Raw genomic sequence first — 15,515 nt, 5'->3', positions numbered from 1 at the left:
GCAGCTGCTGTAGTTACACAAGTCCAATGTGGACACCAGGTATTACTATGATTATCCTCACTTTACTAGAAACTGAGCCTCTGAGAAGCTAAGAACCTTCCCCAAGGTTACACAGTGGTGGAGTGGGGACTCAAACCCATGTCTTCTAGCTCTATATCTGCACTGTCCACTAGAATTTTCTGCGAGGGTAGAGCATACTATATCTGTGCTATCCAAAACAGTAGCCACTAGCCACATGTGGCTACTAATAAGCACTTGAAATGCGGCTGGTTGAAATTGAGAAATGCTGTAAGTATAAAACACACACCTGATTTTGATGACTTACTACAAGAAAAAAGAATGTAAAATATCTCGTAACTTTTACATTTATTACATGTTAAAATGATAATATTTTAGAAATACTGGGTTAAAATATGTGATTAAGGTTAATCTCACCTGCTTCTTCCCCCACCCCTTTTTTTTTTGGCCACACCCCACAACTTGTGGGATCTTAGTTCCCCAACCAGGGATTGAACCCGTGCCCTCGGCAGTGAAAGCTCGGAGTTCTAACCACTGGAATGTGGCTACTAAAAAAATTTCAATCACGTATATGACTCACACCGTGTTTCTATTGGACAGTGGAAACGCTAGAGCTTCTCCAGTAGAACACCTAAGACGAGGAACTGAATATTTTCTAAAAACGCATTTGCAACCCACTGCCCACCAGCCAGGAGCCCTCTGTTCCAGAAGAACAGTCGGAAAACATACCCACCAGAAAGAGACTTCAGTGCCCTCCTCTGAGTGCGATGACCCGAGGCCCAGGGTGGGGTGTGACTTTCCCTGGTCTCACAGAGTCAGCAGCACAGCTGTCACCGTGCCCAAGGCTCCTCAGCCTGATCTGGCGGCTCGTTCCACCATTCAAGAGTACCTAATGGGGTCTGAAAACCAGTGCTTTCACTTCGGCAAATGGAACCCCGGGCTAATAAAAGTTAGAGTCTGAGACCCCGGGTCTTGAAAAGGCTGGATCCCCTGGGATGATTCGCTGATGGAGCCAATCTCGAGCTGAGCCCGCCGATGGTGACTTGGGTGCGGGAGCCTCCATGAGCACGTTGGGGCCAAGTTACTCGGAGGGGCGCCTCTTGCTGTAGATGAGGAAGTCCGAGAGGTCGTGCCATACGTTGCTGTCCTCATACAGGTAGGTCATGGAGGACTGCAGAGAGGGCTGCAGCGTGGGCCGGTGGTACTCGAAGAGCCACAGCACCAGCCCCCACACTAGCCCGGTGAGCAACGGGAACGGGTCCCACCTGGGCTCAGGGATGTAGCCCTTGCCCACGCCCAGGCGGCACAGGGCAAACAGGAGGCGTGACATCAGGTACATGTTGATCTGAGGGAGCGAATGACAGGGAGGTGGGGGTTACAGGTGGGCCCAGCCACCGGGAACCTTCTGCCACCCTGGGGCGCCGCCTGCGCGCCGGGTGACTTGAAATGGTTACGTAGCGGGCATTTAAATGTGACTGTTTATGGCTTTATTATTCTTTTTCATTAAAAAATCTGAAAAATGAATATATTTATACGGCTCGAAACTAAAAGGTAGCTCGACAACAAAAAACAAAATCCATAAAAGAAAAAAATTAATAAACTGGATTTCATCAAAACTCAGAATTTTCCCACTGTGAAAGCCCATGTGAAGAGGTAGAAAAGAAAAGCTAGACTGGGAGAAAATATTTACAAACACGTATCTGACAAAAACTAGTACATGGAATATATTTTTAGAAACTCTCAAAACTCAACAGTGAAGAAAGAAACAATCCAGTTAGAAAATGGGCAAAAGACACAAACAGTTATTTCACTGAAGAGGTTACACAGAAGGAAAACAGGCACATGTAAAAAGGTTCAACTTCACTAGCCATCAGGGACATGCAAATTAAAACCACAGTGAGGGATTCCCTGGAGACGCAGTGATTGGGAGTCCACCTGCCGATGCAGGGGACACGGGTTCGTGCCCCAGTCCGGGAAGATCCCACATGCCGCAGAGCGGCTAGGCCCGTGAGCCATGGCCGCTGAGCCTGCGCGTCCAGAGCCTGTGCTCCGCCACGGGAGGGGCCACAACAGTGAGAGGCCCGCGTACAGCAAAAAAAAAAAAAAAAGCAAAAACCCACAGTGAGATAGCACCATACACCTATCAAAATGTCTAAAATGTGAAATGTAATAAACCACATGCCAGCTAGGATGTGAAGAAACTGGATCACGCATATATTCCTGTTAGGAATGTAAAACAGTACAATCACTCTGGAAATGCTTCAGCAGTTTCTTATGAAACTAAGTATGTATGTACCATATGACCCAGCAATTGCACTCCTGGGTATTTACCCTAGAAGTGAAAACTTACGTTCACCAAAAACACGTACAAAAATGTTCTGAGTAGCTGCATGCCTAATAGCCAAAGACTGGAAACGACCCAGGTGTCCTTCAACAGGTATATCCATAACATGGAACACCACTCAGCAATGAAAAGGAATGAACAGCTAATACATACAATAACTTGAATTGCCAGGAAATGATGCTGAGTGAAAAAAGCCAATCCTCAAAGGTTACATATTACAATGACTCCATTTATATAACATCTTTTTTTTTTTTTTTTTTTTTTTTTTGCGGTACGCGGGCCTCTCACTGTTGTGGCCTCTCCCATCGCGGAGCACAGGCTCCGGACACACAGGCTCAGCAGCCATGGCTCATGGGCCCAGCCGCTCCGCGGCATGTGGGATCTTCCCGGATCAGGGCACGAACCTGTATCCCCTGCATCGGTAGGCGGAATCTCAACCACTGCGCCACCAGGGAAGCCCTATATAACATCTTTTTAAATTGAAGTATAGTTGATTTACAATGTTGTGTTTGTTTCAGGTGTACAGCAAAGTGATTCAGCTATACACACACACATATACATATATATGTATATATATTCTTTTTCAGATTCTTTTCCATTAAAGGTCATTACAAGATATTGAATATAGTTCCCTGTGCTATACAGTAGGTCTTAGTTGTTTATCTGTTTTATACACAGTAGTGTGTATGTTAATCCCAAACTGCTAATTTATGTCTCACCCACCCCTTCCCCTTTGGCAACCATAAGTTTGTTTTCTATGTCTCTGAGTCTGTTTCTGTTTTGTAAATACATTCATTTGTATCATTTTTTTAGATTCCACATATAAGTGACATCATATGGTATTTGCCTTTCTCTGTCTGACTTATTTCACTTAGTATGATACCCTCTAGGTCTATCCATTTTGCTGCAAATGGCATTATTTCGTTCTTTTTTATGGCTGAGTAATATTCCATTGTATATATATATATATACACCACATCTTCTTTATCCATTCATCTGTCGACAGACATCAGGTTGCTTCCATGTCTTACAAATAGTGCTGCTATGAACACTGGGGTGAATGTATCTTTTCTAATTAGAGTTTTCGTCTTTTCCAGATATATACCCGGGAGTGGGATTGCTGGATCATATGGTAACTCTATTTTTAGTTTTTTAAGGAAACTCCATACTGTTCTCCATAGTGGCTGCACCAATTTACATTCCCACCAACAGTGTAGGAAGGTTCCCTCTTCTCCACACCCTCTCCAGCATCTGTTATTTGTAGCCTTTTTGATGATGGCCATTCTGACTGGTGTGAAGTGATACCTCACTATAGTTTTGATTTGCATTTCTCTAATAATTAGTGAGCTCGAGCATCTTTTCATGTGCCTGTTGGCCATCTGTATGTCTTCTTTGGAGAAATGTCTATCATATAACATTTCTGAAATGACAACATTTTTGAAATGACAACATTTTTGAAATGGAGGTCAGAGCAGCTGTTGCCAGGGGTCAGGGAAAGGAGGGGAGAGGGAAGGAGATGGGTGTGTCCAGGATTCCTAGACTTTGGAAGTTCACAGACAAGTGAAATTTCTATCAAAAAAACAAAATTGGGGAAACTTTCCCAAAATACAAAATGCTCATATCCTTAGATTCCACAATTCCATGTCTAGGAACTTACAGAGAGACTAACATAAGTACAGGAAGATGTCTGAACAAAGATGTAGACTGCAGTGTGTGTGTGTGATGGTCAAAGGCTAAAGAGCCCCTAAATGTCCATCCAGAGGAGACTGTGAAATCAAGGCTGGTCCATCCCATTAGCAGAGGGCTCTACTGATGTTATAAAGGATAAGGGACTGACAAGAGAGGCCTCCAAGATACACTGTTACATGAAAAAAAACGTAGTATGATCTCATTGGTGGAAAACTCCTACTATGTACACTGACACAAGCACAGACAAGTTCTGAAAGGCTATACAATACACAGTTAAAGTGACTGTCTATATGTATATGTATAACTGACTCACTTTGCTGTGCAGCAGAAACCAACATTGTAAATCAACTATACTCCAATAAAAATTAATTTTAAAAAAGTGGCTATCTCTGGACAGTGGCTGGACAGTTCGTGGGGGACAGGAACTTCTTTTTTTTTTTTTTTGTGGTACGCGGGCCCCCCACTGTTGTGGCCTCTCCCGTTGTGGAGCACAGGCTCCAGACGCACAGGTTCAGCGGCCATGGCTCACGGGCCCAGCCGCTCCGCGGCATGTGGGATCTTCCTGGACCGGGGCACAAACCCATGTCCCCTGCATCGGCAGGCGGACTCTCAACCACTGCGCCACCAGGGAAGCCCCAGGAACTTCTTTCCAGCTTTTCTAATTTTATCATGATGTATCCTAAGCACCCAGAAGTGTGCCAGGCACATAGGGGGTGCTTAGTTTGCATTATTTAAAATGTGAAAATAAAGTATTACTTTTATTTATTTATTTATTTATTTTTAAGAAAATCACCTTTTATTGAAAGATTTTGTGCTCTTTTTTAAAAATTTATTTATTTATTCATTTATTTAATTTTTGGCTGCATTGGGTCTTCGTTGCTGCGCGCAGGCTTTCTCTAGTTGCAGTGAGCGGGGGCTACTCTTTGTTGCGGGGCTCATGCTTCTCATTGTGGTGGCTTCTCTTGTTGCAGAGCACAGGCTCTAGGCGCGTGGGCTTCAGTAGTTGTGGCTCGCGGGCTCTAGAGCGCAAGCTCAGTAGTTGTGGCGCACGGGCTTAGTAGCTCCGTGGCATGTGGGATCCTCCCAGACCAGGGCTCGAACCCGTGTCCCCTGCACTGGCAAGCGGATTCTTAACCACTGCGCCACCAGGGAAGCCCCCACTTTTACAATTTAAGAATATTTAAGAAATTTGAGGGAGGCAAATTGGAAAGACTGCCAACTTTCATAATGCCCAAGAAGGATGCTAAAACAGGAGTAGCAGCAACGATTAGCATTTAGTTTCATCACCTCATTAAAAAACAGAACTTTAACCCAGAAAAAAGGGCAAGTTACAGAATAAGAGACAATTCTTCGAATGTAGTAAGTTTTGTTTTATGAAAACCTTACTCCAGGGTCATGGTTTTTTCTCACGTCACTGCAGAGTGGTGTTTTGTGTTTTTGTTTTGTTTTGTTTTGTTTTTTTAAATCTTTGCCCCAGAGAGCTGCACACACATTGATTTTGGGAATCATGGAATTCCAACAAGGGACCTGGTTAACAGAGCAGGAAACTGAGGGGGAAGTGACCTTCCCAAGGTCACACAGGGACTGGTGAACCACAGACCCTCGGACATGGAAGGGAACCAAGAGCTTGTCTTCTTTGACTCCCATCCCCAACTCTATACCTGAATCCTGTCCCACACTTCACCTCCACCCCTTTCCCCAACCCACATCCAGGAGAGGGCCTTTACCTGGCTGTTGATGTTATTGTTGTTTCCAAACACCAGGACGCCCCCAAGGAAGGCAGCCACAAATGAGTGCACCTGGTAGGTCTCGCCCTGGAGGTGGGACTGCAGGGCGCAGAGTCCCTTGTAAGTGAACACAAAGCTGGCCAGGTTCCGGGAGTGAGTGTACGTGGCCTGCAGGATAGCCCACAGCTTCTCCCGGAGGCTGCACAAACACAGGGAGTCACCGTCAGTGCAGGCCCAGCCGCCCCCAGGGCATTCACCCACCTGGCACGCAAAACTGACCCAGGCAAGGAGCTCATGGGCTGATGCTCATTCAACCCCGGGCCTCTACGCTCCATGTTCTTGGGGCTGCTCCCTCACTGGATTCCAGCCTTGACTCCACGCCACCTCCTCCGAAAGGTCTTCCCTGACCACTCTACATAAAAGAATGCCCATCGTATTCTGTTCCCTTACCCAACTTTTCTTTTCTTTCATAGCTCTTATCACCACCTGACATTTATATACTTGCTTATTATCTCCCCCCACTCCCACCCCATCCCAGTGGAAGCTACAAGAGAGTGATGTCTACATCTGGCTTGTTCATCCTCAGCCCCCAGTACAAGGCCTGGCACATAGTAGGTGCTCAATAAATATTTTTTTTTGGAGTGAAGATGTGAAGAAATGAATGAGAGAGTGAGTATGTACTATGTGCTGGATCTGGGGATACAAGTCTGAGAAAAAAGAGATCTGCTTGCTGCCCTCATGAGGTTTATGATCTAATGGGAGAGGGAATTATGAAATGAATAATCACAACACAAAGGTCAAACTTTGACCTTGACAAGACATGATCCTGGGGTGTGAAGAATGAGGAGTCAGTGAGGTCAGGAAGGGAGAGGAATTGCATCTCAGGTGGTGGATCAGCACATGCAAAGGTCCCGAGGAGGGACAGAGAATGGGGAGTAAAGGAACAGAGAGAAACCATTAAGGCCTGAGCAGAAAATGTGTGGGGCAAAGGCTGTGGGGGAGGGGCGGTGCCATGCTAAGTTTTTTCTTTTTTTTTTTTTTCTGTATGTGGGCCTCTCACTGTTGTGGCCTCTCCCGTTGTGGAGCACAGGCTCCGGACGCACAGGCTCAGCGGCCATGCCTCACGGGCCCAGCCACTCCGCGGCATGTGGGATCTTCCCGGACCGGGGCACGAACCCATGTCCCCTGCATCGGCAGGCAGACTCTCAACAACTGCGCCACCAGGGAAGCCCTAAGTTTTTTCTTTATCCTGAGAGAAGCGAACATTTAAGTAGGACAGATTATTTGATTTATCTTTAAAAAACCACTAGGGGGCAGTGAGGAGAACCAGGGAGAGGAGCAGTGTATTCTGGGAGATCAGTTCAGGGCCGGCAAACGCAAGGGCCCTGAAGGCTGGAGAAGGACCTTGAAGTGTGTCTTCTGGGACCTGTGGAAGTCTGCCAGGTGAGTGGGGAGAGCCAGGAGTCAGCTGGTTCTCACCCCATAGGAACATGGGCCCAGCGCTGACGGTTCTAAGGCAAGCTGGATTTCCCACTTGTCAAGTGTTGGCACTAATCCTTCCTTCAAAATGTTTCTAGAATCTGAACACCTCTCACCTCCACTGCCACCATCAAGGTCTGGGCCACCACAGTTACTCAATTGGATTATTGCCACAGCCTCCTACTTTACACCTACTTCTGCCCTTGACCCCTAGCAGCAAACCCTTCACTCTCTCACTATTAAAAGATAAGTCAAATAGTGGCATGTCCCTATACAAATTCTTACAACAATTTCCTGTTTCACTTAAAGGAAAAGCCAAACTCCTCTCTATGACCTAAAGCTGGACAGGATGGGCCTAGGTTACCCCTGTGACCTTCCCTTCTTTGTTTTCTCCCCTGCAATCCCTCTGCTGCAGCCTTCTCAAACTCACCAGGCATGATCCCACCTCAGGACCCTTGCACTGGCTGTTCCCTTGGCCTGAAACACTCTTTCCCTTGATACCCATTTGGCCAACTCTTCCATCTCCTTCAAGTCTTTACTCGAATGTCACTTTCTCACTGAGGCCTTCCCTAGCCCATACAATTTTCTAACATACCATATACTTTCCTTATTATGTTTATTTTCTGCTACTCCTTGCTAGAATGCAAGCTTTACAAGGGAAGTAATCATTCTCTGTTTTTTTTCACTGCTGTATCCCCAGCACCTAAAAACAGTGTCTGGGGGCTTCCCTGGTGGCACAGTCGTTGAGAATCTGCCTGCCAATGCAGGGGACATGGGTTCCAGCCCTGGTCCGGGAAGATCCCACATGCTGCGGAGCAACTAGGCCCGTGAGCCACAACTACCAGAACTGCGCTCTAGAGACCGCGAGCCACAACTACTGAGCCAGCATGCCAAAACTACTGAAGCCTGGGCGCCCTAGAGCCCGCGCTCCGCCACAAGTGAAGCCACCGCAATGAGGAGCCTGTGCACCACAACGAAGAGTAGCCCCTGCTTGCTGCAGCTAGAGAGAGCCCATGCGCAGCAACAAAGATCCAGTGCAGCCAAAAATAAATAAATAAAAATAAATTAACTTATTTAAAAAAATAATAATAATCTTTGAGTGTCTGGCACATGCTCAATAAATATTTAATGAATGAATGAATGAGTTCAATTTAAAAAAATGATTCGGAGGGCAAAAACTAAAACAAAAATAAATTTTAAAAAGGAAAAATACAGGGCTTCCCTGGTGACGCAGTGGTTAAGAATCCGCCTGCCAATGCAGGGGACACAGGTTCGAGCCCTGGTCCAGGAAGATCCCACATGCTGCGGAGCAACTAAGCCCGTGCGCCACAACTACTAAGCCTGTGCTCTAGAGCCCACGAGCCACAGCTACTGAGCCCACGCACTGCATCTACTGAAGCCTGCCCACTCTAGAACCCGTAACCTGCAACAAGAAAAGCCACTGCGATGAGAAGACCGCATGCTGCAACGAAGAGTACTCCCACTCGCTGCAACTAGAGAAAGCCTGTGTGCAGCAACGAAGACCCAACACAGCCAAAAATTATAAATAAAAATAAATAAATAAATAAATAAAAAGGAAAAATACATAAAGAAAAGATCTTACACAGACTTCCCTGGTGGTCCAGTGGTTAAGACTCCATGCTTCCACTGCAGGGGACGCAGGTTTGATCCCTGGTGGGGGAACTAAAATCCCGCATGCTGTGCAGCACGGCCAAAAAAAAAAAAAAAGAAAAAATCTTGCAAGCTGGATTTGAGTATCTGAGTAGTAGGGTGTCCACGTGTGATTCTTTTTTTTTTTTTTTTTTGGTTGTGCCAGGTCTTAGCTGTGGCAGGCGGGCTCCTTAGTTGCAGCATGTGTGCTCCTCAGTTGCAGTTCACGGGCTCCTTAGTTGTGGCCTGTGGGCTCCTTAGTTGCAGCTCACTGGCTCCTTAGTTGCGGCATGTGTGCTCCTTAGTTGCAGCCTGCAGCCTCCTTAGTTGTGGCATGCAAACTCTTAGTTGCGGCATGCACGTGGGATCTAGTTCCCTGACCAGAGACTGAACCTGCGTCCCCTGCATTGGAAGGCAGATTCTTAACCAGTGAGCCACCAGGGAAGTCCCCCATGTGTGATTCTTATAAGCTTCAGATGAGGCTACATACATTAAAAACTAGACCACAAAGTGATTTCTGAGAAGTTTCTTGAGGGAAGTTATGGGAGATCAGAGGAAGGCCAGGAAGTCTGAACAAGGGCAAGAGGTAGGTCATGAACAGTTTTCCTGAAAAAGTGATCCTCAGAGAACTGGTATGGGTGGCTAGGAAGGAAATAAAGGTGGGGTGGAAGAGGAAAGGCATTCCTGGTGGGGGGTACTGCATGAGAAACGTAAGGAGGTAGAACCACATGTGGCACATGAATGAATGGCAGTGAGTCTTGGTGCCAAGGGCACCCCAGGGTGGGCGTGGGGGAGTAGGGGGGATGTCCCTGAGGTCAGGCTGCAGAGGGCCTTGAAGGCCACACCTGGAAGCTGGGCTTCTCTGGAGGACAGCAAGGAGTCAGGGGAATTTTCGAGATGGGATAATAGAATCAGACTTGTGCTTTAGGAGGTGGTGGTGCAGACAGGTTAGACCCAGCTAGGAAGCTACTGCAACAGTCCTGGCACTGAGGGGTGACCACATTCTCTCCCAGTTTGAAGGGTGTGCAGAGGGGATGGGTACCTGCCACTCCGGAAGAGAAAGGTCATGACCAGTGCGTGGGGGGCCCGGATTTTGGCTCCATAGCTGTAGAAACAAAAGCAAACAGTTACTACAGCACCACTGAATCACAGTTTCTTTCTGACTCCCTGTGCCCCCTCCCCATCCCTAATGCTGACATCATTTGGGGAGGGAAAATAATGCTGGCCTTCAAGTTAGATCTGGGTTCAAAGTGGGTAGTATAGGGACTTCCCTGGCAGTCCAGTGGTTAAGACTCCACACTTCCAATGCAGGCAGTGAGGGTTCGATCCCTGGTGGGGGAACTAAGATCCCGCATGCCACGCGGTGTGGCCAAAAAAAAAAAAAAACCAAACCAAAGTGGGTAGTACAAAGGAAATAATATTTGGTGCCAAAGCCCTGCCCTGTTTTGCTGTATACACTTGGATAAATCATTTAACATCTCTGAGCCTCCCTTCTCCCATCAGTTAAAAGTATTCTCCATTTCAGAGTTGCTTCTGGCAGTTAAGGACATAGCGCATGTAAAAGTTCCTAATTCAACCAATATTAGTGTCTCTGCCTTTCTTTTTCTTCTTTATTGGACTTCCCCTCGCCCCACCAAGTTCTCCTGCTGTCTGGCCCCAATCTTACCAGGCTACAAGGTCTAAAAATCTTTGGCAGCCTCCTTGAGACAACTGTCACGAGCCCCTGATTGTTGTCATATGAGTATCTGTGAGGCTTGCTTGAAACAGCAGAAGACTGGGAGCAAACATGTGTCCATCCACAGGGGACTACCGGGAAAACAAATAATGGACCCAGCAGTCAGTGGAATGAATACCACACAGCTGTACAAGAACGAGGTGGCTCTATATGTGCTCTATGCTTGGTTAGAGCAAGGTAACCTTCTAAAAAGTTCTAACTTTTTATGCCTTTTGTGAATATGCTACCTAATTTTCAAAAAATAAGTCAAATAAAAAATGTGATCAAATGACAGCAGTGTTACTGTAGTGGTGGCCACACTGAATGGCTTATTTTCTCACTGCCTAGCTGTGGGCAGGGCCCTCATCCTGGCCCTAGCAAGCTCCCTGCCCCACCTCCTCCAAAGTCATGACTCTTTCCCCTGAATAAAGAGACCCTCGGCCTCCTCCAGCTGGTCAGGGCTAAAAGGGTCCTTCCTTATACCACAGACACAAGCAGAACAATGCCCCCAACTCCCTACATCTGATTGGCCCCCTACCCAAACTCCTCAAACTCAGGTGGGAGCCACTTACTACCGCTCACAGGATCACTCTGCATCTTGAAAAATGGGATGCCCTGGATTAAAAAGGATTTAAACGATATGCAGGTACAGTGTGATATCCTGGAAGATCCTGGTCTAGACAACTTGCTATAGAGGACATTTGGGGGACAACTGGAACAATTGGTCTATCAACTGGACAGCAGTCAATATTATAGGATTATGATTAATTTATTAAATGTAATCATGATGCTCTAGCCATATAGGAAAATGCTCTTATTTTCAGAGATGCACATTGATATATTTAGGAGTGGAGCATCAAAATGAGTTACATTTCACACAGTTCATACGTCTCAGTTCTCAGTCATCCAAGTCGGCCTCCCTGAATGGATGGCCTCTCTTGACAAACAGCACATTCTTTTCCACCTCCAGGCCTTTGTTCAAACCATTGCCTCTGCCTGAGATGCCCTTATCACCCCCAGCAAATTCCAACTCAGCCTTCAAAATGGCACCATCACCTCCTCTGTAAAGCATTCCTGATCATCTGGTATTGCCATGGTAATTTAATCATCAGTCTCCCCTTTGACTACAGGTCCTTACAGATGGGCCTGGGCCCACTGATGTTATCTCAGGGCTCACCCCACCCTGGTCACACCAAAGCATGACTGATATGATCTGGCCAGACCCAGGGGGAACCACCGTCTCCCTGACTCTGGGTGCCCAGGGAAGCCAAGAGCCTGGCATTGAGATCAGGTATCCTTGGGTTTGAATCCTGGCTCCGACCCTGACTAAGTGACTTGGCCATGAGCAATGAATCTTCCTCTCTGAGCCACAGTCTTCTCATCCAGAAAATGGGGACAATGGCAATTCCTACCTTGCACATTCATTCATTCAGTAAATATTTGAGAGCCTATTATGTACCAGGTACTAGGACTATAGCAAGGAACAAAATAGATTAAACTTTCTGTCCCCATTGTTGCAGCAAAAATAGAAACTAGACTTTTCTGATAGACCAGGAAAATAAAGTAACAATGAACAGCCTGGGGAAACAGCATAAACAGGCCTGAGAGAGTTAATCAATCCTAGTTTTATTTTAACTGTTACTAATCTGTAGTGTCTGTAACTAGATTTGTCCTTCACAAAGCTAACCTCTAACATTCTCTGACACTATGTGAATTACATCCTGTACCTATCACTCCCTTACTCTGTGTGAATTACACCCTGCCCCAACACTCTCTGATCCCGTGTGAATTACATTATCCACCTAGTATTTACACTCCCTGCACTCCCTTGTAGCAAATCAACCCTTGTAACCTCTGCATTTCAGAAAGAAGGTCGCAGGCCTACAACCCAGAGGCCAACAGAACCAATTACCAAACAGACCCAATTACCAGGCTGCCTGAGGCCAGCTGTAACTGTTTGGAAATATCGCAAGAAGAAGATAATGCAAGACCTTAATTACTTTGAGCCTTATCACCTACCAGACCACCAGTCCCGGCTATATAACCTTGCCCTATTCCCCAGAGATGGGGGGCACAGTTCTTGAGGTGCTAGCCGGCTGTGTTTCCCCTTTGCCTGGCAAAGAATAAAGCTTCTTTTCCTCCAAATCTCTGTCTCTGTTTCTGTTTGGCATTGGTGCACAGAGAGCCAAGATTTTTGGCATCACCATGAAGCTCACTTTCCAGTGAGAAAGACAGTAGAAAAACAGGATACATAAGTGAACTACTTAGTGTCAGATGGTGGTAAGTATTATGGAGAAAAATTCAGTAGGGAAGGAGGTGGGAAGTTCAGGGATGGCTTCACTGAGGAGGTGACAATCAGAGGCCTGAACCAGGTGAAGGAGTGAGCCAGTCAGACATCCATGTGAATAGAACAACAATTACAGCAGCCAACAGTTATATACATACCAGGCACTGTGCTAAGCATTTCACACATACTGACTCAAGCCTCTGACAGTATAAGTACTATTATCAGCCCCATTTTATAGAAATTGAGGCTTAGAGAGGCTAAAAGACTTGCTCAAGATCACGCAGGTAAGGGGCACCAGGATTCAAACCAAGGTGGTCACATCCACACAGCCATGCCATGCTGCCACTAAAATGCCAACTTCAAGAGCACGCAGATCTTCCGTTTGTTCTCTGATGCGTCCCCAGATCTGGCACAGTAGGCTCTCAATAAATGATAGCTGTTATGCATGAAGTTTAAAGGAAGCTGAGCTCCCATCCTGGCACCAGCCAGGGGAAATGACCCCAAGACCTCTTCTGCAGGTCTTCATTTGCTCAGCAAATATTTGCAGCTTCATTTACATCACGACTGAGGCTTATCAGGAGTCCCCTGTGCCAGAAGGGACTTACAAAAGAGAATTGAGAAGCGGGATGAAAGCCCACGCGCAGCTTAATGGAGTGAGCACAGAGAGGCAGGGCCGCCGGCTGGCTAGAGGCCACAGTCCAGCTTCCCATTAGACCCAAGGGCACACAGCGGCGGGAGAGAGGAAACTGGGCCCAAATGAAGGGAGACAGGGGCTGCATGGGAGGCAGTCAAGGCAAGAGGTCCAGGTTGCAAAGCACGGAAGACCCAGAAACAGCGTAGTGGGAGCCCCGGCTCAGAAGGCGCTCGGAACCCAAAATCCAGCTCCCACTGCACCGATACTGGACACCGAGAGACCTAGGGACACACTAGGGCTGCTCAGGGGCGCACAGCGCGGCGGCGCCGGCCCCGGAACCCGCTTCTCCGACCCCATCTGATCGATCCCTCAGACCCTGCCCCGCCCCACCGCCCGACTTACACAGCCCCGTTCCGGAAGCCCTTAAGCATGGACAACGCTGCGTGGTAGCGGCGCTTGCGCAACAGTGCGTTGATCGCAAGGAGCAGAGTCCGCAGCTGCGGCGGGGCGGCCATAGTGCGGGCGGCGCGCGGGGTGGCAGGCACCGAGCAGGACGCCCGCCCTGACAGCTCCGGGTTCCTCCTGCACAACCCGCAGCGCCGGACAGTGCCGGGCATCGCAGCCTCGTCTTTGCGCCCATAAGATGCGTCTGCTGTCACTCATACAAGGAGAGCCAATCACAGGACTCACTCATCTCACCAGGGGAATGGGACGCAAACACACTCCCGAATAGCAGTCTGATTGGAGGAGAGGGAGAGCTTGTAATCAGTCACAGTGGGCTCCGCCCGATTCGACCTAAAGAAGGTTAGAAACATGCTCCTGGATTTGTCCAATCAGAAAGCACGTTTCTCTCGGGCTTGGAGAGAGGTGTGTCACCTGTGAGCTTGGAAGGAAGTTTCCTGAAAGAAGAGCCACCCTCCCTAGAGTTGGGAGGGTGGCACTGCGGGGAGCCAGGCCTTATCTTTACACATGACAGTTCTGATTGGTTAACATTGATCATAGCGATCTTCTCAGCCCATAAATGACTTGGCACCCTTTGGGTTTCCATTTATTCTTAAAAACCAAACTCCTTCCCACGGCCCTCCAAGAGAAGACTCCGTACGATCTGGCCCCTGCTTCCCTCTCTAACCTCACTCCCCACTCTCCCCTCCTCCCGTCACTTGCCTCCTAGGTCACTCCTCTCCAGCAAAACTAGCCTCCTTGCTGTTCCTCGAGCGTGACGCTCCTGCCTCAGCGCCTTTGCATTTCTATTTCCCTGCCTAGTATGCGTCACCCCCAAGTTCTTCCCATAGCTGGCTCCTTCTCAACGTTCAGGTTTCAGCTGAAATGCCACCTCCTCAGAGAGGTCTTCCCAGATACCCCATCTAAAGTAGCACTGCCCACTCTGACTCATTACCCTCTTTTATTTTCTTCATAGAACTTTATGCTCTTTGAAATTATTTATTTGCTACATGTTCATTGTCCACTGCCCCTACCAGACGGTAAATTCCATGAGGGCAGAAACCTTGTCTGTCTTGTTTTCTGCTGTAACTCCAGTACTTAGCACATGGCAGGTGCCCAACATAGGCTTGTTGAGCAATATAGTTCTGGATTATCTCCCAGAACACTGAGGGGTGACATTTATGTATGATGTCACTGTGTGGAGTTGGTACTGGATAACAGTTACACACTGAGTGGTGGCTGTGATTTGTGAGGGTGTCCCCTGGTACATGGGCCATCTGGTATTTATCTGTGACATTATTGCCTGGGTCATTGTCAGAGGATGTGGTCAGAGGTCAGTAAGGAGGAATTATGCTGGGCCTATTTTATCATTACAACTGGATTTTCTTTTTGGGGGCGTAATGGTGGACTAATTTATTCAGTTAATCTTCCCTCTGAAAATAGCAACATTAGGTAAAATATAAGAATATCCTCTGAAAAACACTGAAATGCTTAAAAGCCTGGGGAATGCTCAGGCCAATTATTAGGTGAAA

General features: G+C 47.3%; 1 protein-coding gene across 2 annotated transcripts; it reads right to left on the bottom strand.

The window, feature by feature from the left end:
* Nucleotides 1–349: 349 nt before the first annotated feature.
* On the bottom strand, nucleotides 350–14,160 carry PXMP4 (peroxisomal membrane protein 4). Of its 2 annotated transcripts, XM_060077723.1 has the most exons (4): nucleotides 13,945–14,160; nucleotides 9,950–10,012; nucleotides 5,779–5,977; nucleotides 350–1,363 (listed from the first exon to the last, which is right to left on the bottom strand). In XM_060077723.1, exons 1-4 carry the CDS (start codon nucleotides 14,157–14,159, stop codon nucleotides 1,100–1,102), a joined length of 741 nt encoding a protein of 246 aa, XP_059933706.1. In that variant the 5' UTR covers nucleotide 14,160; the 3' UTR covers nucleotides 350–1,099. The 2 variants fall into 2 exon arrangements, with proteins under 2 accessions (XP_059933706.1, XP_059933707.1); XM_060077724.1 differs by lacking the exon at nucleotides 5,779–5,977 and having other exon boundaries at nucleotides 1,251–1,363.
* Between the last annotated feature and the right edge of the window lie 1,355 nt (nucleotides 14,161–15,515).

Source organism: Mesoplodon densirostris, chromosome 16 (assembly GCF_025265405.1).
Source record: "Mesoplodon densirostris isolate mMesDen1 chromosome 16, mMesDen1 primary haplotype, whole genome shotgun sequence".
In the NCBI taxonomy this organism is placed as follows: Eukaryota; Metazoa; Chordata; class Mammalia; order Artiodactyla; family Ziphiidae; genus Mesoplodon; species Mesoplodon densirostris.
Note: the sequence above shows the minus strand (reverse complement) of the source record. Positions and strands in the feature narration are given on the sequence as shown.

What these genes read in the sequence shown, in the direction of transcription:
- PXMP4 (XM_060077723.1), bottom strand. Translation starts at nt 14,159, where the DNA reads ATGCCCGGCACTGTCCGGCGCTGCGGGTTGTGCAGGAGGAACCCGGAG. An exon ending in GGCTTCCGGAACGGGGCTGT is followed by an intron (nt 10,013 to 13,944) that starts GTAAGTCGGGCG and finishes TTGTTTCTACAG; the next exon opens with CTATGGAGCCAAAATCCGGG. An exon ending in ACAATAACATCAACAGCCAG is followed by an intron (nt 1,364 to 5,778) that starts GTAAAGGCCCTC and finishes TCGCTCCCTCAG; the next exon opens with ATCAACATGTACCTGATGTC.